Here is a 23,505-nt window from a genome sequence, read left to right as displayed (position 1 = left end):
TTTAGTTATAACCTTGGAAGTTATGACTTCTTAGCAATACACCATCTGTGAACCATCAGGTTTTAGTTGAAGCCAAACCAGTGTTAGTTCAATTACAATAATTGCAAAAATGCTTTTTCATATGCTGAGTATTCCGATGCAGAATGGAGTAGTTTACTGTGTTGTCACTAGAGAAGTGCAAACAAGGAGTTCAAGTACTGGGATGTAGTCAGTGCTGTAGGAGGTTCTGTTACGTTGCGCTGAACTCTGTGTTAGGCTTTGTACTCTTGAAATTTTGGAAACCAGTTTTTCAGGATGGTCACTTGTTTTGAAAGATCTCCCTTCCCTCCTTTATGATGCTTAGGGTTTCCATAAGTCTGTCAATGCAGGTATTCTAGCTACCTCTTTGTGAAGTTGCATTTTCATTGTCACCATCCACTTCAGATGAATCAATGTTAGTCAGGTCTAGTAAAGGGAGATGACTGATAAATGAGGCAGTGGTCACATACATCCCTTCCAGTTGATGATGTTGGTGATCCTGTTCTTGCTCAGTGCTCTTGAAGTTTGAAAATATTGTGAGTTCTTAAATCACTTAGGTAATTGACCCAAAAGATTTAAAATTGGAGGGCTAAGTCACCAGGCTTTGTCCCTGAAGAATGTTCATCTTTATACACTCATCTAAAAATCAAATGGTTAATGAATCTCTGAAAAACACTCTTTTCTGTAATTGATGATAGAAATGTTCCACTCTGCATTTTATTCAAGAAAGTTTCTGTAGATGTAAAGAGAAGTGTTCCAGTTATGTTATTTGGGTATCTGAATTTGATAGTGCCCTGATGACTGCTCTTTAAAATACTCTTCATGTGCATACCTAATGAGAAGTTGATTGTTGAAGTAGATTTTATTGATTTCGTATGCAATTTTTAAGTGATTTTTAACCTGTGTCAGGGAACTGTTTTTTAAATGATGCTTTAAAAGATGAAAGTACTTACTGCTGTGTTTTGTCATTTTTAGAGCAAGACCAATAAGCAGAGCTCTAGACCTTGGAGCTGACATTGTTGTGACGGGCAGATGTGTTGACAGCGGGATTGTATTGGGACCACTCATTCATTCTGTAAGTACAAGTTAATTTCCAAATGCTGATAAATATATGTGAGTGAATAGTCAGCAGTCATTGTCAGACAATTTTTGTCCATTATGAAAATGTAGCTATACTAAATTAAAAATAAGGAGCATCTGTATTTTTTTTCTTATGTGCATGAAAAGTTGTCAGCTTCCGCTTCTCCTAAACTGATAGCAGGCGTATTTGTTAACTTGTATACCATTGAGCTAGAAAGCATGGGGAAATTTAGGAAGTCTTAGCCTCTTTCCCCAGTATTTCACTCTTACCATTTGTTTTGGGTTTTTTTCCCTTGCCTTTCTACTAAGTTTGGTGTGCAAGTATATTTTTCTTTACCACAAAGTGTCAGTAGTAGAGCTCACTCTGGCTGGGGGGTAGCATGTGAGGTGGTTTAAAACACTGGGGTTTTGAGGGCAGTGGGTAACCAGTTTTGTTTGAAGTAGTCAAGTTTCAATGCAGCATTTCTGAAATTCCTTGAAATTCAAAAAATTATACAAGCATGGTAGTTTTCTGGAGTTTCCACTTATAATTTCCATTATGACTTCTTATTTTATTCCTAGTTGTTTACATTCTCAAAATAACAACTGTCAGTGTGTATTACCTACTCCAGAGAGACCTTACCTAATTTATTTAGGAAAGGTTTTAGGAAGATTCCTGTAAAGTGCTATATAAGGAACAATCACTGTGTTGCTTGCAGGTTGAACTCAGGGAAAAGATACTAGCTAAAATTTCTAATTAAACAGAAGGCGTACTTCCAGTTTTTGAGGGTGACTGGTAGTACTCCAGGAGTTGATAATTTTCAGAATTTGAAGACACATAGCGGTTTGTTCACGTGACACAAGATAGGTACTATACTTTTAAACCTCTAGGTTGTGAAGTTTTAAGTAATATGGATGTTGCCCTTCCAGTTTTTTTGAAGAGAGTATGACTTTCAGAGTTTAAATTTGTTGTGGTGTATCAATAGGAGCAAAACTGAAGTGTGTCAGAAGGGTTTTTTTGCTGATTTGCTGTATAGGAACTCAAATCCATGTACAGTGCCTGCCAATTATTGTTATTTAGATTTAAAATACATCCAATGTATTGTTATTCAAAGCAATGAACACACTGTGTGCAGTTTTTTGTACTGTATGAAACTTTTGTGCATTTAAAATACTTGTGTTTTTCTTCTAGTTTGGCTGGAATAGGGATGACTATGACTTGCTAGCTGCAGGAAGGTAAATGATATAAGAAGAAATGGGGTAAATCTATATTTCATATCATAATGTCAAGGTATCAGCTTTTTCAGCACATACTAATTTTTCATATTATCATTTCATTAATTTATTTGCATGTTTTTGTTAGGTTTTGAGTTCTTTTTCAATGCTCACTTACTACTCTTACTTGGAATTGAAATTAAGACTTCGTTCTGGAACCAGCTTAAAAAAGACAAGAAAAGAAAGGGTTGAATGATGTCATTTAACAGCTTAATTTTCTCTTGCTGTTCATTTTGTGTTCAGAGATAAAATCTTATAGTACAGGCCACTGATTCCCAGGTTTTTCTGTTTGGCTGCCACTGATGATAATTGGGGTGGTTGCAGGGCTTACTCTGAAGGATGCACAAACGCAGGTTTGGTCAGAAGGCAGCATCCTGGTATGATTTTATTGAAGTTCAGTGTCAGTGCTCCCATGTACAAATCCTTGTTGTAGTCCTAGGGTTAGGAATGTGGTTCAGAAAGGAGTAGAATTATGCCACGTAATTTAATGTTGTACATAATTTATCTGAATTGAAGTACTCATTAAAGAGTGATTACTTAGCCCGAGCAAACTCTAGTATTAGTGTTCTTGAACTTCTGCTTGAGGAAAAATGTGGAGAGAAATTCATTCAGGCTCCACTGAGTTGGGGATTATAGAGATGAAGATTTTCCCCATAATTCGGTTGAATAGTTATGGTCTATCACAATCAAAATTGGAAAATAGTAGTACATAATTATAATAATTCACTGTAGTGAATACATAATATGTGGAGGTGAATTTTTGAATTTTTTTTGTCTCTTCATTTAAAAATGGTCTTTGTCTATTTAGTTACACACAGCGCAGACTAGTAAGATACTGAATTTCGACCAAGATTTGAAATTACTAGGAAAACTTGGTTTTAGGTGTGAGGTAATCTTCTAGGTATTCATTTTTTGTAGGAAAATTCTTGCAAGAATTTGTCGTTTAAACACTGTATTCATCTTTCAGGATCCCTTGTTATGCTTAGTGTATAATTCATAGTTGTATTAGATACTTGTGGAGGAAAATAGCATGTTTTTTTAAATTTGACTCTATTTCCATTGTATTTTAAAGCTGGATTTGTAAAAATTGATTTTGCATTATACTTAGTTACTTTAATGCCATTTTCCCAGTCTTGCAGGTCATCTCATTGAATGTGGTGCTCAGTGTACAGGTGGAATATTCACTGATTGGCACACAGTACCAGACTGGTAGGTAAACTAGATACCAGCATGGATATTTGTAGTGGACCAAAGATGAGGTTTTCTGCTTGTATCTGTGTTGTGAAAACTGCTTCTACCTTTCTCTTTTTGGGGACACAATATGGGTCTCTTGATATTTCGCCACCTCAGTGTTACTTTTCTACAAGTTCTGTTTTCCCTTTTGAAGTTTTCCTTTTTGGTCAGACAGGGTCTTTCTTTTGTTAACTTCAGCAGATTTTGAAAAACAAATTAGCAATTTGATTATTTTTTTCCCCCTTTAAAACTTTTTTCCCGTTTGCTTCTCTATCCTCTGCTTTTTGAAAAGATTTAATATTGACTTTCATGTATGATTGTATTGGAAAGGACAATATTGATGTTTGGATGCTGTTACAATAGTCTTCAGTTAGATCAGAGATGCTTGCTGGTCAGTCAAAAATTTGACATAATTTGCTTTGGTAGGTATGAATATATGCCATAGTTCTGTCCTGCTGAACAACCTGATTTGTTGGATGGACAGTCCTTCCAAAAAGTTCTGTGTATCTTCTGTTCAGAGCTGTTGAATTAGAGTTATGTGTAGGTGTGTTGTTCTGCCTGCTGGGGGAGCCTGCTTTTTGCCAACCTGTTTTTAACAGTAGTTGGGGAACACATTTTCTGCATGGTTCTGACTGCAGTTACTTCTGTATTTTGATGAGAGGGAGGAATCTTGTTTGCTATATCATGAGAAAGGCAGCTCTTCTTTTATGTGATGGAGGAAAGGGTGAAGAGCAGCAGGGAGGTGCAGGAGAGAAGAGTGCTTTAATACAGTGTGTTCCTGTTCCCAGGCTGACCCAGCAGGGCTGTGCCCTGCTGTCTGAGGAGCCATAGGGCTGCCTGGATTATTTCTTCTTGTAGTGACTACTGCTTCTGATTCAGAGTGTGATCCTAAAAGATGTGTGCTGCTTTTCTGAGTTCCTGAGCACTGCTGATTAAAGGTGAATGCATGTATGGCATTGAAACAAACAGGATTGGACATTTCTTCTCACCTACTGGAAGGCTACTGAACAAACTGCACTCGCTCTTCACTGTTGTATTCTATGGGAAATCAAAGGAGAGTGTTTATAGTAATAAGTTTGGTTTGGAAATTCCTATTCTGATATCTTTCCCAATCATTTAATTGTGCTGCATCATGAAACTTCTTAAAATCTTCTGTAACTGTGACTTCAAAAGATGTTGTTTTATAAAAGGATCAAAGTGAAAAAACAGAATACTAATTTTGTTATTAAAATGTTTGATAGGTCTTTATTTTTAAAGGATTTTTCTGTGAGGAGTGTCAGTCTGGCTTTAAAAAAGAAAGGCAGCTTGAATATATTAAGTTGTGAGCTATTGGAGTGAGAATAGTTAATTTTACAGAAGAGTTTATGTACATGAATATGCATAGCTAATAGTTTTGTATCTGTAAAATCACAGAACTTTGTCTAAAATCATAGTAAGCTTGTGGCTTAGAGCTGACTGGTGCTGAATTGAATCTCTGTTAAAGAACATAGAGGTTTAACACCTGATACTGCTTTGTTACCTTGTCCCCTTGGATATATGTACATGCCCTGAAACCATACATGACTGTATTTGTGCTAATATAATAGTTATTTATTTTCCTTTAGTTTAAGTCTGCTAAAGAATTGATCATGGTGCCTTAAAACTAGCCAGTTTGTTGGCAATTTTAGAGTCTTAGACATGTAATTGATGAAATTCTTGAAATAAAATAATGTGACACATCAGCCTGTATGATAAGCTACAAACACCAGTCAAAGCTAGAATAATATATGAGCTTTGATTATAAGTTTTGAAATGTAGAGTGGAGATCCACTTCGCTAACTGAAGTGGAATTGTGATCCAGTACATCCACTTAGAATATGGGGAGAAGGAAGGCAGAGAGGAGATTATTTGGATAAATTTTGGTTTCCTGATAGATTGTAGTTTGCTATATTTAGGCCCAAAAGCATGGAGGGCAGACATTATGAACACTCTTGGGATGCAAAAAATGTATTTCCCATTTAATAGTTTAGTAGTAACCTGTTCTCTTGAGTTTAAAGAAATTTGATGGCATAGGGTTTTGAATGAAAATGAATCTGTTTTCAGTGCATGCAGATAATGCATTCATAATAATATACAATAATCACATGGTATCTCAGTCTCAGTAGTGAGCAAAACATGCCATACCTGCAGCCACTAACTAGCTATATTGCAAGTAGGTCAACAGAGCTCTGACAGAGTTTGCAGAAGTTACTTGACTGTGTCTGTTAATGATTTCTCCCTCATTTAGGAAAAATGATGTTTTTAACAGTCTCCTGAAAAAAAAGTTGATTTATTTAGATGCATAAATTTAGATCTGAATAGAATTGTGTGGGTGGTACCTAATGTTAAATCCAAACCAGCCCAATTAAATCAATACATAGGAGGGGGAAGAAGCCAAGTTAAATCTGTGTTTATCATGAATGTGCCTTTCACATAGGAGTTTCCCACTCCATGAGTGCATCTGTGCAGCCCAAGAGCAGAAAACCCATCCCTTGCACTTACTGGTGTGTGGAAACTGAACACTGGAGGGCAGCCTCTCTCCTCCTCACACCTCACTGCTGACGGTGAGCTTTCTTAGCCTCCAGCCACGGTCATTTTTTGGACTGTCTTTGGGGTTTTTTCTCTCCAACAGTAATCCACGTGGCTCTTCTGTCTAAGAAGGACTGAAGGGTATGGTTTTTTCCAACTTGTAAACAAAACCCAAAGAATTTGCTACACTTCAGGTTTATGGATCTTATCTGTCTATTGTTTGTGCATAAGCAGAAATAATTAACTCTATAAACAAGAGTACTTTAGTTAATCTAAATGAAACTAGGCAAGTTAGAGCTTACATTCTGTGCATTTACTATCATGTCTCAGTGAGTATTGAGGCACTGGATTGAATCCACTTCATTCATCCAACATAGTTTAGTTGGGGGGTTTTTGATGTGGGTGGGGGGGTTGTTTGTTTGTTTCTAATTTTCCTGAAATGTTTGATGCAGATACTTTTGGGAACTCAATTCCACTGCAGAGGGGTGCTTTGAATCTCAGGAATATTTGTGTGGGCATTTAATGGTTAATTATTAAAACCTAAGCTATTCTTTCATTTCCTTTGTTGTCTCCTTAAAGTAAGTTTTTAATGTAAAACAAGTGAAGTGCGTGTTCCAGCTTGTGATTCTCCAAGTTACTTTAGTTGATAGAAGCCAAACTTACTTGCTTTCTTTGTGGTCACCTAAGGCACTGGGATTTGTGCTGTGTGTATCTCCTTAGTGCATTTGACTTGTAGGTGGGAATCTTGAAGCTGTAAGGTTTTGTTCAGTTTTCATGAAGACAGATAGACACGTAGAGGGGATAGGTGCTGTTTATTTTTCCAATGAGAAGGTGAGTGCTTGACTCTTCCCTTGTGTGAATTCTCTGATGTTTAGCAGAGAAAGTGCAAGAAACCATTAGTTCATAGTCTATAGAAAGAGTAATGTGCATTCTTAAATTCTGATTTTAAGTTAGTGTTATCAAAAAAGGCACTCCATTTCTGTTATTTGTATAGTAATACACATCAGCAGAGGGTCAGCATAAGTGATAATACATCACTGCTCCCTATTTAATGTCTGTTAACAGACATTACACATTACATTGTCTACAGCTTCCAGTGAGGAATTCATGTCATGTGTGAAAATGAACTGTACTGCTAGAACTGCATTGATAATTCACAGATCTCTATTTAATTTCATTTGTCCCCAGACATTGCTGTCTGTTGCTCTTATTTAGTGCCAGTGGGTGATTAGTACATTGTTTTGTTTTGTTTTGAAATGCAGGAGAGAATAAACTAAGGCTGATCAGTAGATAATCATTTTGAGGAGATGATAAACACTGACATTTTGCCCTAAGCCAAGAGTGTACATTGGTTGAGACTGCATAATCCTCTGGCCTGGGATGACCAAAAGGGTAAGTCAATAGCTGTAGACTCTTAAGGGCTGGATCCAGATTTCTTAATTTGGGACTAGAACAAAATCCAGCGTGCAAGTCCCATTCAACAGTGTGGAATTTTTTTTCTCTGTAGCACCATCTATTCCAGGCAGGTGAGAACACCAGGCAGCTGGTCTGTTTAGCCTGAAATTGTCTGGCCATTAGAACTGGAGGTGCAAGACATAGTCAGAAATGCCCTAGTCAGATGCATAAGTGATGCAACTAGTAAGTCTTGCCTAAAGCAGAATTGCATGTTAGGAAACATTTTTATACCTACGTGTGAAGAGTTGTTTATACCTTTACTTTGTAAGTTTGTGCTGATCTTGCCTGATGTATTAACAATTTCAAACCTGTTGTCAAAACACTGCTAGAAGTGGTAGGAGCTTCTGCTTTTTGCCTAGTAGCATTCTGGTTAAAATGCATAGCTAAGGAGTTGAGAAGCTTGGCTCAGAGCTCTCCTTGGTGCGACATTCACTGAGTCACGTCCCAGGCAGCTGCATTAGTTGTAAAGCTAAAAGTTCACACCACAGCTTACTTGGATCCTGGTTCACTTCCACCATGCATTGCTGTGGGGTTTTGTTTTCATTCTTGCAGCAGCTTCCCCTGCCAAGTGAATGTACTCCACTCTCTGTCCCATCTTCTGCTGCCAGTAATCTCCACTGAGCAGTAGTGGCTAGAATGGGGTACTTGAGGGATTTGACGCTTTTGATGAGAGAAATACATGTTCCATCTCAAATGTCTTTCTCCCAGAGCCAAGGTACTCGTCATGGATTTTGCTTTCCTTGTAATGCAAGTGGTGTAAGAACAATGGCAAAACAAGGAGGAAGTTTATCTTGATGGCTCCTCAGAGGCTTCTGAGTAGTGTTCCAGAGTAGACAGGGAGGAGATCCTTGCTTAGACAGATTAATTTATCACCTATTACATGCCCATAAACTGTAACATTTTTGAGAGCCAAAGCTGAAGAAAAAATAACATTTTCATGGAAAAAATTAATCCAAGAGTAAGTTGTCGGCAGGCAGAGAACTTGACAGAAAACTCAGATTCTTGATTACTATAAGAGTAGGTTGGTTTGAGATGGAGGCTTCAGCAGCAAAACCAGTTCTGTAACTTGGTTGTTCCTGTGCTGTAGGTCTTCACTAAGACCTGCTTTAACTGTTAACTCCTATCTAGGCCCAGTTTGGAGGGGTTTTTTGAGGTGTAATCTTAGCTTGGTCTCATTCAGTGTTCTGGTTTATTAATGTCTATATTATATATACATTCATATATAATAGATTTTCTTGCTAAATGGCAAACATGCAACCTGAAATGGATCTTTTGGATTAAAGAATGGCAGTTGTCATCTCCCCTCACAAACTGATATGTATTACTTGTGTATATTGACCCTGTGCTAAAAGAACTGCTTAAATATTTTAAAAATAGTACTTGATATTTATCTCTAGTACTGTATTTTATTAATTTATGTAATTTAATTAGAATGAATTGTATTAGTTCCCTTTGGGAATTGTTTCCATTGCCTGCTACTGCCTCATCCTACATAGGAATTTTGTCACTGAACTGATGGAATTCTTTTACTGGTGAAGGATGCCACTTTGCCAAGGTACCTTTGGATGCCATGACCATAGTTGCTGAAGTTCATAGTTCTGTGCTTACTCTGCTGCTGCACTATACAAAAGGACAGCTTGGCTATGGGTTATGGACAGCCTAAAGGTGGCATGTTCTCCACAAAGCAGATATCATGTGGTGTGTAGTCATTCAGTAAAACTTATAAGTTAATCAGGCAAAGAGTCGCTGTTTTAAAAGTGGTGGTCAGGGTGATGGTGTGACTATACTGCCTGTGGTATACCTGAACAAGGCAGGTACTGCTGCTAAAGAGCTTTTTATGGCTGATTTTAGTAGCTGTCACTTGACTGTATCTTAGGAGTGACAGACCCGTTTGTTTCCAAGGTGAAAATTAATTTTAAGTAATGTCTTTTAGCAGTTTACAAAATACATTTGTCTTAAGCGTGTGTATGTTAATGTGGGTTATTAGTGCCATCTGCTACGAGATGGTACTGGGTATTTGTGTTTTCCCAGTCATCCAGTTTCAATACAGGTAGAACCCAGATCATTGCATCTCTATGTTGTGAATTGTTAAAAAAGTGAGGGAAGCTTTCAGGGCTGGCATAACCTGGGGGAATACACATCTTCTGCAACTAACTGCCCATAGAGAAAAGTTCATTGGGTGGTGGTGTACCCTGAACACCACAGGAGGGAAACAATATCTGCTGTATTTTGATCATACTAGGGGATGAAATTTCTCACTTTGTCTTACTGTTACATTTGGGTTTTGTTTTTTAATGGTTTGGGGGTTTTGAGAGTGCAAGTTGGGCAAAATGAAGTTGAATCAATGTTAGTAGACTGAATGGTTCAGAGTAGGAAGTTGAATGTCTACAGTTTAGTTCTTCCTTCAAAGCAAAGATTGCTGGAGGGTACTGTAAGAGTTGCATGTGCTGATGACTGAGATCGCAGTGGGCTGCAGCAGGGACACTGGCTGTCAGTGCATGGACATGGACTGCTCTGGGTGATCTGTCTTCACGTGAGTGGTGTCTCTTCTGGGTACCTGATCTGATGAAGCTGAATTGAGTGTGCTAGCAGGGCACTGGGTGCTGTTGCCTTAAGACAGGACAGATAGGTAGTAGGGTCGAGCACACAAACATGGAACTGAGAGGGTAAAAGCTTCTTAATTCCAGTCTTGTTCAGTCACTGATCCTGCTTTGTTACCCTGGCCAAATCATGATGCTTCCTCTGTGTGTCTCCTTGCATCTAAAATGGAGATAATTACACATTAGTCTGTTACCAACATTAATGTTCCAGACCAAGAATTGAGGGCTGTTTTGGGTGTTTTTTTCTATGTCACACTTCAAAATTTTGAATAGTACATACTTCTACTACCATCTTTTCTCTCTTCTTTTCCCCTCAACGCCCCCCTTCCACTAGAAGAGCAATATGAAATTGTTGATTCCATTCGATTCTTTGCCTTCACCAGGGTAGGCTTTTCTGGTTTCCTATATCTTTTTAGTGGTGTAAATAGTTTCGAAGACCAGTCAAATGAAGTATTATCTTAACTGATTTGATGTGGTGTCCACCAGCTACCATACTTCTCAAATTTGTCTGCTATAAGTGTTAAAAGTTGCTGATCTCTGGTAACAGATCTTGTCTTAATCCTTTCTTTAAAATAATGGAGTTATGTTTGAATATTCTTGGTGATAAGGAATCTGCTCAAACTCTCATGAACTTTTACAAATGTCCCTTAAGAGTTCACTGGTATTTTTGCTTACTTTCTGTCAGACTTCGCGGATTTATGTTATACAAACTGTGTTCATGCAACCTTTGCTGATAACCAGTTCAGTTGTATGTTCAGCACATTGTTACCACTACCACCCAAAAAATAATTAAATTGAGGGATTAACTGGTTTTAAGTTTGTGTGGAAGACCTGAAGGTCATTGGCTTTAATGAGCATGGTAATGTTCACCACCTTTCATTATCAGGACCTTTTTAGAATGGTTTAGGTTTTGCAAAGGACTGTGTCTCCTCAACTCCTCTTCTTGTGTTCATTTTATGTTGTGGGATAAAAGTTATGTTGTAACTTTTACAAATTTCAGGCTTCTTGTGAGAGGGAAGGGAGCCATGTAGACTTTTCAGAAGAATCTTTGCGCTCTTAATTTTAATTCTCACGTACTTCTGAAAAATTTGAAGTTCTTAATTTTGCTCAGATTCTCTGTAAAAAAAATAAAAGCCTTTTAGCTAGAAAAGCAGATGTCTGGATCTTGTCTACACAATCCTGAAAATTCTGCCCTGCTACTGTAATGACCAGTATGTGCCTCTTATTATGAGTTATTTTGATCACTTTTTGTGTATTTTGCTTGTGAGAATGTGAGGAGGAAGAAGAATATCTTAATTTATGAACATGTCCGTAATTTCACTGCTTTTCTTTTTGCTGTGCCTTTTAATTTTCTGTTAATTCTGTCTTCTATGTACTGAAAATCTTTACTTTCATATGTCTTTCTGTTTTCAGATGGACTTTCCTGTATATAATTTATTATTGACATGCGAAGTTATCCTTTGTAGGTGTGATTATTCCTGTTTCCTGCTTCCCTTCATCTCTGAGGTTCCCAGCACAGTTTGTTCTTCCTTCTATGACTGCCTTTTTACAAATCCAGAGTGCAGGGTGTATTTACATGTCTTCACCGTCATGCTGTGTGTGCTGCTGTAGCCAAGTGGGGCTAGAATTAACCGTGGTTTATTTTACTCTAAATTTACATCTTTAATCATAGTCCTCTAATTCTTTCAGCTTCTTTTTACTTGAACTGTTTCTGTTGGTGTCTTTCTCCATTCCCTTCCCTACATCTATGTCTGCAGCTGGAATCTCCTGTTATATCTGTGTTTCTTTGCCAGACAATAGACTACATCCTCATATTATTTCAGTTGAGGTGTTCGTTCAGGGCTTGTTTTTTAGTGTATATTTCTGTAGAAACAACAGATAAATTGTAACTCTTGACAGGTTTTACTTGATTGGCCATTACTATGAAATTCTGGTGTTATTATTATTTCTTTTCACTTTCCCTTGGTATTTATAAGGCTTTTTTCTTAATGTTTTTCATATTCTAGGCACAACATAGGCTTTCCCATTGTAGAATGTTCCTCTGAAGGAGACTTTATTCTTTCCAAACCACCAGACACAGGGGGACTGATCTCTTTTGGCACTGTAGCTGAGCAGCTGGTGTATGAATTGGGCAATCCTCAGCGCTATCTTTTACCAGATGTTACATGTGACTTTTCCCAGGTTTCCATCACTGAAATTCCAGGTTAGTCTTCTTTCATGTAACGGTATCTCTGTCAATGAAGTGTGTTATCAAACAGAAGTAGCTACTTTAATTTCCATTTAGTCTCTGCATATTTCTTGTTAAATCAGTTCCTTAGAGTCATGTTGTATTGAACTGATATTTTCAAGGGCTTCTGCTAGAAATTCCTTTAGAAATTTTAAACATAATCTTATTTATCTTGCTGGCTGACTATTTTATATTTTTGATCACTGCTCCTTTTGCTTTACTTTTTAATGCCTGCCTTGCACCTGTCAAGTCCTTAAACTATTTATTCAGTGTGAGCAACATCAAGACAGCTTCATTATGATTTCACTAATTTTTTTAAACTGCAGCTAAATTTCTCAAAAAATGTTTTGTACATGGTTTTACTTAGGGCATTTGAAGTGTTGGTGGCAATGAAAGGCTGTGTCTTTCAAAGCACTGCTTGGTAATGGCATTTTTCTTACACATTTAGGTGGATCATGGTAGAAGAATGATTAGGTACAGGATTTTCACCAGAGAATCTTTTTTTAAAAAGTCCATTTGCAATCCTTAAAACACTTAACAGCCAGTAGACTAAAGATGGATATAATGTGTGTTCAGAATTTAGCTTCAGAAGAAAACCAAAAAAACCCCAGGCTTAACAGATTCAAAGAGCTGTAATTTGAGTAAAACAGCTTGAAAAAAAATTTATCTACAGTCATCTAGAGTTTACCTTTTACTGGACCTATATTATATTTTTTTCCTTCTAATGAAACTTACTTGTGACAGAATGCTAAGTATCTTCCTAAAGCTTAGAACAATCAAAATCTCAAATTAAAAACTTACTGGGATAAAACTGAAAATGTGGTAACATAAAAAATATTTTGCTTGAGTAAAAAAGTACATAACATGGTACAGTGAATCTTCAGCTCATGCAACAAACGGCAGTCTGATAAGGCCAGCTTGCTGCTCTTAGCCCCTAGTCTTTCTCTTTTTAAAAAAAGAATCCCTAACCTTCCTATGAACTTTTAGCTTGCAAATGACCTGATATGACATGTTTGAACTTAAAATGAACTTTCACATGAACTTTCAGTTAGTCCTCTTAGAAATATAACAGATGGAAAATGGGCAGATTGCTTAAATATTTTAGTTTGAAGTGCTTTGACACGTACACCAGTAAAAAGAGGCAAGCTATCTAATTTTGCAGTTTATATTGCTAGTTTTATTGTCCTGCTGGATTGCTTGCAGGGTTTGAGCTGAGAGGTGCTTGTTTTCTTTTTGTCAATGGACGCTATGCATTTGGTTTTGTGGTATTTGTTTTCTTGTACTATGCTTTCACCTGGAACATAAAACTCTTTCAGATCTTCACCCTGAATGGAAGGATGTAGCTCTATACTGAGAGAGTTAAATTAACCTCATGTCAGTCTTGAGAGACAGTGATGATGTTAGTGTGGTGTGTAAAATTTGTACTGGTGACATTTACTTTTTTAGATATGTTCTGATCTGATCTTTTCAGAGTATTTTTATAAGGCTTTTGAACTGCTTCTTAAATATTTGCAAATACAGGTGTTAGGCACAGGTGAACTACACTATAATTCTGGCTCTAAAACATGAGGTGCTGTGCTAATCCTGCACTGCTGATTTTCAAGGAGTAGCACCTACTGATTTTCTCCAGCTCAAGCTTGAACCTGATGGCATCCCAGCAATTTTCTGCTTTTCTTTTTTTTTGCATTAAAATTCCTAATACTGAATGTGGTTATTGCCCTGGAAAATATATTCAGACTGTTTCTGTTATTGATAAGAAAGCTAACATCAAGTTACCCTTCACTTACTAAGCTCTCAGCCAATAGCTCTTGCTGGTTTCTCATCTTGCTTTGATTCTTTACCAAGTGAGGGACTGCAGTCCACTCCAGCCAGCTGCAGTAAATTGTATGCTCTGTGTGTGTGTGCAATAACTGGATATTAAGAGGAATGTAACTGTTGAGTCTAATGTCCTAAGGCTGCTTTCTTTGTTAAGTATTTTTAAGTGCATGAATAAACATTTCAATTGCCCATTTAAAAGGCTCATGGCAGACATAAATTCAGTCACCAGTTTGCTGCTGTGCTTTCTAAGGCTGGAAGGACTGTTTTCTGAAAGGTTCTCTCTTCTCTGGCAGTAGAGCTATCAATGATTTACTTTTTAATTAAGTGCATTTGATTAATATGTATCACAAAAGAATGTCTTTGAAGTTATATTGAAGAAGCTGAAATACTGATTTTTAACCACTATAGGTTTTGATGGTGGAGCAGTGAAAGTTTGTGGAGCAAAAGGATTGCCTCCTTCAACATTTTATAAGGTATTACCTAATTTTTTGATGTGAAGGGTATATTTTGATTTACAAAATCTTATATTTTGGAGACACTGCTAAAACTTAGCACTATCCTTATCTTGTCTGCCCCAAGAGTAAAAGAAAGAGGTGGAAAATTTGAAAAGGCAAGCCTCATTTTATATGCAAAAACATGTTACTTTGTTTAAAAAGTGTGTATTTGTATAGATAATGATTGCCAGAGAGCATTTATAGCCTATCAGTTCTGAATTCCATGTAACTTCATAATCCCTTTATCATTAGGTAAATGCCACTTATCTTGATGGCTTCAGAGCTACTGCTGTCTGTCCAGTGGGAGGCCCAAAGGCAGTTCAAAAAGCAAAACGCACTGCAGAAGCTATTCTGCAAAGGTTGGTATTTGAGTCTTGGAAGGGAATCTGGTTTGCTCTTTTTTTTTCCAGATGTGATGAAAATAGAACAGTGACACATGATGGCAACATTACTAACCTTGTAAGAATCCTAGAAGATGATAGTTTTCCTATTGGGATGACATTTCAAGACTTAAGTAGCCTTTTCAAGAAACCTGTCAGTATGTAGCTGCACTTCAGTTAGGTTGGACAGAGTGAGAAAAGTGTCAAATACATTTAAAAATAGGTAGCTGGAGAGAGACCCAATTTAGTGAGGAACAAGCTGTGATTGAGATTAAATTTTATTAGATACCAGAGATGAACCCATGTGAAACTAGTTTTCGGCAGCTTTCGCAGAACTTTTTTATGAAAAGCCTTACTGATATGAAATATAGGGAGTTTACTGAGTTTGTGTTTAAAACATGCTTTCTAAAATGTGACCCAGTGATTGTTTTTGGTTTTTTTCTTAGGACAGAGTTACGATTCCAAGACAGAGTGATAAACTTTCAGTTGTATTGTCATGCCAGTATATTTGGGCATGGAGGAATTCCTCTTAAATATAATTCCATATCAGAAATCTCTCAGTGCTTATTCCAGTAGCTCCAGTCTTTCTAGTTAAGTGATCTGTTTCCTTGTGCCATGTTTTATATAAAGCTTCCTCCCCGTCCTGTGGTAGACCCATGCAGAAACTACACTTGGAAAATCATAAATCCAAGGTTTACTGTGAACTTGGAGTGATTATTCATGTGCCTGTGTGCAGCACTGTGGTGAAGGAGGAGTTATCTGACTTCCCTCAAGAGATATGGCAGATAAGAGCAGGCTGATAGGGGCTGTGTAGTTGCGAATGCTAAAAGCTCCTATCCAAGAGCTATTGAGAAAATCAAATTATAAAAAAAACCATCAGGAAGTGGCAAATTCAGAGACTCAGAACCTCTGGAAAGCCATCTTTCTGGAACCTAGATGTTTATTTTAGGAAAAAAGTAGAATGGCATGTTTTCCATTTCATATTTGCTCTTGGACATTATTTCAGACTGGACTATGTGTATCTTTGTCTGAATGAAACAGATTGTAGTGCTGCTGCTATCTCTGACATGTAGAAAATTAATTCAGCCTTGTATACTGTGCTCTCTTGAGTAATCATCAGAGGAAAGCTGAAGTGAGGTACTTGAGGGCTGATTAACTGGTGTGAAAAGTGGCCTCTAGCCCATTAGGCATGCTTGTGGGCTAATTCTGTTTTGAAAATTACAATATACACATTCTGCATCTCAAATGTAGTCTTAAACAGCTTAATATGTGGAATTGTTTCTTTGACACATCAGAAGATTGGTGTATGTCAGCCCAGATAGAGAATAAGAATTAAGCTGTTCTGATCCCTCTCAAAGGATGCTCTGTCAGTAACTATAACTGTTTCAGAAATGTTGACATCCGTTTTTTTTACTGGTTTCTGTTCATAATTCATAGAATTGTCAAGGTTGGAAGAGACCTTTAAGATCAGCAAGTCCAACCATCAATTCAGCTCCATCACTATAATCCCTAAATCGCATCACCCAGCACCAGATTCAGACATCTATTAAATACCTCCAGGAGTGGTTACTTCACCACCTCCTTGGGAAACCTACTCCAGTGCCTGACAACTTGAACAGTGGAAATTTTTTTCTGATACCTAATCTGGATCTCTCCTGTCTCAGCTTAAGGCCGTTTCCTCTGCTTCTCTCACTGCAGGCACAGTAGAAGGAGCTGGCCTTATCCTCAGTACACCCTCCTTTTATGTCTAGCCTTTTTCCAGACTAAACACCCCCAGCTCCCTCAGCCATTCCTTTTAAGACATGTTTTCTAGACCTTTCACAAGCCTTATTGCTCTTCTATGGCTGTGCTCCAGCACCTCAATGTTCTTTCTAAAGTGAGGGGCCCAAAACCGGACACAGGACTCAAGGAGAGGCCTCACCAGTGCCCAGTGCAGGGGGACAGTCACTGCCCTGGTCCTGCTGGCCACACTATTGCTGATCCAGGCCAGGATGCCGCTGGCCTTCTTGGGCCACACTGGCTTGTGTTCAGCTGCCTGTCAGCCAGCATGTGAGATTCTCTTTCTGCTAAACAGCTCTCAGGCCACCTTGGCCTAGACTGTGGTGCTGCCTGTGCTTGCTGTGACCTAAGTGCAGGACCCAGCACTTTGCCTGAGTGAACTTCATGCAGTTGTCTTTAGGCCATTGATCGAGCCTGTCTGGGTCTGTGTTTCAAGAGAGTGTTCTAAGGATGTGATCTTTCAACTACCCAGCTTCCAGTCTGTTCTAGGTTAAGTTCTGTCCAGTAGTTGAATGGCAGCAAGTGCAGAAGAAGGCGCACAAATTTAATGTGCTTCATTTATACAGGTCAAATTAGTTGTTAACCTAAGACATTGAACAGCTTTGGCAGCTTGTAAGATGACTTATTTTCCTTCTTTCATGTGTACTTCTCCTTTTGCTTGTTTATTCATTATTGAAAGCAGAAGGGATTTAGCAATATGTGTGTGAAGAAGTCTTTTTGAAATACCTCTGGTGTCCTTCTATTTTCATGATTCTTTGTTGCATTACTAACACATGAAAGGGCTAAAAATGACCCACAGAATGTATTTTCAACTGTAGTATCTGTAACTGTAATGTTTGTAGATAAATAATTTAAAATAACTTAGTACAGACACAGTTTGCAAATTCAGTTACCTTAAATGAGATTGTCTTATTTTTATCTCATCAAAAATAAAGGTGGTCTCATTTCTGTTGTGTGAACACATTTCCATCTCTTTATGACATTTAAAAAATTATATCTTGTATTAATGTCCTGTACATTGCTTCATTATTTCAGGTGCTCTGGTTATATTTATGACAACAGTGATAGATTAACAGCGTGTTCAAAATGTTCCACCAAAGGAAAAAAGTTACTTGTTTCACCAACCAAAATATATATCCTTAAAAATTCCAATATTTCAACTGATAAAATCTTTTATACAGCTGTTTGACAGACTTAACTTCTGTGGTCCACACAGGGCTACTTCAGATAATCATTTTGAGACCGTTTACTAATAAAAAAAATAATTTGTTGCAGGACTCGTCTTATTTTCAGTCAGCTTGGGTATGAAGATTACAGTGCAGTTAACATACAGGTTTTAGGGTCTGAAGATACATATGGACCTCATGCTAGAAGGAGTATAGATGGTGTAAGTATGCAGTGGAGTGTTCTTAAACTTTTACTGACCTCTTTTAATCTTTCCATATTGTTATCTTTTCCACAACTTTAAAGGAAGTCATTATCATCTTGGGAATTTCCCCCCTTCATGTTGCAAAGAATTTACTGTCACTACTTAGTGTAGAAAATTAACAGTGACAAGGTCTTTTCAGTATTGGGTCTTCCAGAAGCACTGATACAAAATCTTACAAAAATGTTGTACTTTGTTCTGATGGTCTCCTAAAGAAATACCATATTATAATAACTTCTGTGGCATAGACTTAAATTGCATTAGATGTAATGCAAAAAGACCACATTATAAATATTGCAGTCAGGAAATCTCAACATTTACGTTGCCTGCACAACTTCAAAATTTTCTGTGAGTACCAGATCTAGTACTGAAGAAATAATCTTCAGCTATGTAATTCTGCACTGTGAGTGCATATGTAAAATATGAATGATGGCCATAGCCAATGCAGCTGTGATATCCATGGTCTGTTTTCCTAATCTAGAGAATGAAAGTCCTTTTTAAAGAAAGAAGACTGTAAATCATGTCCACACTTAGACACAGTTTAAATATTTAGACAGTTTAGTTTGTTCCAAAACAGTAGCATTTAATTCTTCTTTGTCAGTGGCAGTCTTGCAAAACCCTTAAGGTACACGTGGCAAAACTCAACTCTGAGTTCGTTCTTACGAGTGCCGACATTTTATCCAACAGTTTGCATCTAAAGGAAATGTGAATGTGGTATAGTGAAGGACAGTGGACTTCTTACTAGTGAAATTGAGTGTTCTTAGAAATTGGTCAAGTTATATCTGCAGCTATTCATTTCAGTGTTTGAGTTTCCATTTCCTTCAGCAAAGCAGCAAGAGTTGCCTCTTGAAGACTGAGCTTTATAATGTGGTCTCTTTCATTTTAGTACCATAAAACCTGCAATTTTAAGTGTCTTAGTAAGAGTGCAGAATCAAAATTCTGAAATAGAGGAACAGATGTTCCAGATGTTCAGCTTGTCTGTGTTCAGTGTGTACCAACTCCTGATCATTACACATTGTAATGTATTCTTTAATTGAATTGTTATGCAGGAAGTTCTGTACAAAGTGAATAATGAGTTGAAGTAGAGGAGTTTCTCCCTCCTGATTGTTCAGTTTGTCTTACTTATTGTACATTAAAGAAATTTTTTCAATGAGAGAGTATTTGTAGTACTTTCTGTATTTCCAGCCTCAGTTCCCAGGTCTTATATTAAAAGTAAACAGAGTATTATCACCATTGTATATGCTTCTCATCCATGCCTGAAACAGCATGTGAGTGCTAAGGCTGAAATACAGGAAATCAGACTCTATTGCCTTTCATGCTTCCTCCAGCATTTTAGAAGAAACTAGCCAGGGGAGCTTTCATCTGGAAAGCAGCCGTGGTAGTTAGAGAAAAAGGACTGGGGAGTGGAGTTTGCTTTTCCATTTAAAATACAAAGTCATAGAATCCCAGGGAAAACAGTTACTCATTGGGACTTCAGGTAGGGATAGTGTAGTCACTTCAACACTCTTTCTTACCATGTCCTTCTGTGCAAAATTAGACCTGGTTATTTGGGTTACAAATCGCAGTACTCAAAACCAGAGCCATACTATGCTAGGGAGTATATTAACACATAAGGAAAATAGTTCCTGCTTTGAAAGTTCTACCAAAGAAAGCAAATTTGAAGCAAAGAAGCAAATACGTGAATACTAAGACAGGGTAAGGTGAACAATATTGGGAGCTCAGTGTTGATATGTGGTGTGGCTGCACTACTTCCCGTGCACATCTGTCATACTGGTGCAGTGGTTAGCCTTTGCAGCTGTGAAATCACTCTGTCTCCCAGCCTTAGGTAAGCCTCTAGTCTGAGCTGCTGTGTAGAGTATTGACTGTTCCTGACAACACAAAATACCCTTGAGAAATAGGAAAGGGTGGCAAGCACTTCTTTTTCTCAGACTTTGCTGTCTGTCATTCTTGATAGCACTTTGTCAGCACCAGCCCAGCCTAAGCTAGAAAGGGACCTGGATCAGCACTGAGTAATTTTAGTGATGTTTGATTTTCAGTATCCTCTGTTCTGTTGGGGAGGAAGGAGTTGTGACAGTGACAGTGAGTTTGTGGTTTGGAAATCTGGGATGTGTTTCATGTAAGCTGTTTTTTAATAGTACATCAGGCATTAGAGTTTGCTGCATAAAAACTGTATGTGTTCTGTTAGTTTTTTGCTAACCCTTTGTTAATTGATTTCCAAGATATTGTTCAGACTTTGTTTTGCTGCTTTTTTGTTTTAATTCTGATACTGTAAGATTAATTGCTTCAGCCTATATATGTACCAGTTTTAATACTGGGTTCATCCGCTCCAAAAGGATTCAGCTGATTTTTGTAGACCTTTGTATCTTGCCTTTGCAGGCAAGGAGGTAAACACGGAACTTTAAATGGTTGATTATATGGTACAGTTTAGAACCAGAAAGCAGATGTGAATGCATGAGGATGGTTTTTTGCAAGAAAGTTTCCAGTTGATTATTATTTGTAGTAATTTAATTAATCTTTTGATAGCTTTAGGAACACTGAATGTTAAAATTCTGCGCTTGTTGGGTTGTATGGCTGTATATTTTTTGTGTATTGATTCCAATGGTAGATCCTTCAGTGGCTGAAAATAGAATTTTTTGGAGAAGTAAAATTTGAAATGAGAGACAGTGCTTATCTGCAAGGACAGGTGTTTTGAGTAGAGTAGGGAGCACATTTGGTTTATCTTTAGAGGGAGCATCTGCTCTTCTCTCTGAAAACATGATGGTTTTTGCAAGTTCTGTTCTCACATTTGTCTCGCAAGGATTAGGTTTGAATTCTTTTCTGTGGACAGATCTGCTTCCTTCTTGATGCTAAGAGAAGTGAACCTGGCTCTCTAACTTGTCCCCAGAGTACTCTCAGTGCTCTTAGAATAAGAGCAAACTTTGTTTGCCAGTTCCACTGACAGTGAAGCCAAGTATTTGGTATTGTTAGTTACAGTACTTGATTCTTGGAGAATGCTGGAGAACAGGCACAGTGCCCTAGTGATTTGAAATACCCAATAGTTGATTCCATGATATTCCAAAATAAAGATACTGAAAAGCTGACAGCAAATGATAGTGATGGTGGATAAAAAGTCACCGAATTATTTAACTCAAACACTGAGCTACAGTTATTTTTCAGTTTTGTAAATTTAACCAATGTTCTGCATCTAAGCTAATCTAATTTCAACCTTTTTGAAGCAGGGGCCTCGGGAAGCTGTTATTTGGCTTGCTGTACACCATAAACAAAGAGAAGCTGTAGAAATCTTCTCCAAAGAGATTGCACCAGCTGGAACGGGCATGGGTAATTATTCATATCATCTAAGAATTTTCAAGTTACTTTTTCTTTTTATTCTCTGAGCATGACTAGCACCCAAAAACTTGGTCAGTTCCTTATGTTGTTCATAGCGAAATAGTAATTTTTAAAGGTATATAAGCTTGGTGTAGAAATGCAACAGACATTAGTAGAATGATAAAATGAAAGTCCTCGAAGTTCACCTTTGTATTCATTTTAGATTCTTTATTCTTCCCATGCTCCTCCTGTTCCATTCTATTTTTTTTCCTTTTCCTCATCCTTCTGTTTTCCTACATGTGACTGCACTGATGTGCATCAGTGATTTACTTTTTTACCATGTTCTTAAAACTTAGTAATGCTATTAGACTTTGCTGAGTGTTACTCAGCTGGCAAAAATATACTCAGTGTCCAGCTATAACACTGCAGTTTAGGAGGAGATGTGCAGTTTGAGAGTTTTGAAGGCTCTCTTCATACTTCATTATCTGGTGTTGCTACAAAGGATTTTTATTGATGCTACTGTACTTTCAACTGTTTAATGTATAGCTGCTTGTGTAAGTAATGACAACATACAGGTATAATTAAAAAAATTTAATACTGAAGTGATGGTGCTGACAATCTGCATCTTAATTCCCACTGCGTATTAAATACCCAGCGTAAATTCTCATACTGCAGTATTAAGTCTAACCTCAAATTATTCTGTCCTCAGAATTTGATTTTGTGATGTATTGCAAGATTTATTTTTCAATTGATTTGTGAGGTAAAATCAAACCACTAGAATTTGATTAAGTCCATCTTAGTTTTGAGGGTATATTTTTAAGTATTTGCTTGAAGGTCATGTAATGTGAAATGATCTGTGCTTCTGTCATTTGCAAAATATTTGTTCCAAACAAAAGGCACATTTGTTTTTTGTAAATGTCATTGGTTTCTCTGAATTTTCTGGAGTGACCTACTGTGTGATTATTTTGAGCAAAATTTTTTCTCTTCTACTCCCAAGTCCTTAGGTGTCACCACTATAACTATCTGAGTTCTAAGCTCTTTCATGTGTTTTGTGCATAACCATGAGTACTCATCCCACTTCTATTATGCATTCTAAATGACTTTAAATTTTGACAGCCTAATTTGAGGACCAGAGCTTAGATATTTTGCAGTGGCCTCTGCATATCTTAATGAAGACTATACCTAGGATTTACATAGATCTTCAAAATTAAATTCCATGGGCTTCCCCTGAAACTCTGAAGTTCCATAGCAAATCTAAAATACTGATTAATGGAGGAATAGTTAGGTGTTGCCTTGCAATTAAGGAACTAACTTTTTGCCAGTTGGTTAAAAATTGTGTAGAAGTGTGCACATTCTCACGTTCTGTGTTATAGTCTTTACAATATTTGCAGAGAACAGTTTAATGCAGGTTGGGGTTTTCTTTAAAGCTGTATTTTTAGAGACAAAGTCAGCACATGCTGGTCCTTTTTTCTTTTTTTTTGTGTCTACAGTAAAGAGATGATCATGTAGAACTAACTGTAAATACTCATTGAGATAATAGTTTAAAATGTTGCAGTTCTGACGGCTGATCAACAGGTCAGCATTTACCATAGATGTAAGTTGCTTCTAAAGACTTGGAGTTTTCCTTATGAATGAAGGATGGTATTTTCAGTTGGACCAGACTATCATTTCTGTAACTAGTTAGGGAATCATAACTGAAGTAGTTTCTCCTTTTTCATAGTGGTTTCTCCATAGCAGACTAAGAAAGTAAGAATCTATTCTTATTATTTATTCTATGCATGCATAGACAGTGCCCTAGAAAACATCCTTTTCAATTAAAGAAAGCTGTGTGGATTTTAAAATCATTGCTTATTTATAAGGTCCAAAAGTAATGGACCTGTACTTGTCT

The 23,505-nt window shown here is 37.3% G+C and overlaps 1 protein-coding gene across 1 annotated transcript in view; it reads left to right on the top strand.

Annotated features, from left to right (window-relative positions):
* LOC115903686 overlaps positions 1-23,505 on the top strand; it is a 57,757-nt gene that overhangs the window by 4,015 nt on the left and 30,237 nt on the right. Inside the window, exons 7-14 of the mRNA XM_030948329.1 lie at positions 994-1,093; positions 2,270-2,313; positions 3,484-3,561; positions 12,194-12,390; positions 14,641-14,705; positions 14,979-15,085; positions 18,161-18,272; positions 21,530-21,629. Coding sequence (XP_030804189.1) covers positions 994-1,093; positions 2,270-2,313; positions 3,484-3,561; positions 12,194-12,390; positions 14,641-14,705; positions 14,979-15,085; positions 18,161-18,272; positions 21,530-21,629 — 803 coding nt within the window. The remainder of the gene's footprint in view (positions 1-993; positions 1,094-2,269; positions 2,314-3,483; positions 3,562-12,193; positions 12,391-14,640; positions 14,706-14,978; positions 15,086-18,160; positions 18,273-21,529; positions 21,630-23,505) is intronic.

Source organism: Camarhynchus parvulus, chromosome 4, assembly GCF_901933205.1.
Source record: "Camarhynchus parvulus chromosome 4, STF_HiC, whole genome shotgun sequence".
NCBI classification, from domain to species: Eukaryota; Metazoa; Chordata; class Aves; order Passeriformes; family Thraupidae; genus Camarhynchus; species Camarhynchus parvulus.
This window is presented reverse-complemented; position numbering and strand designations above follow the sequence as displayed.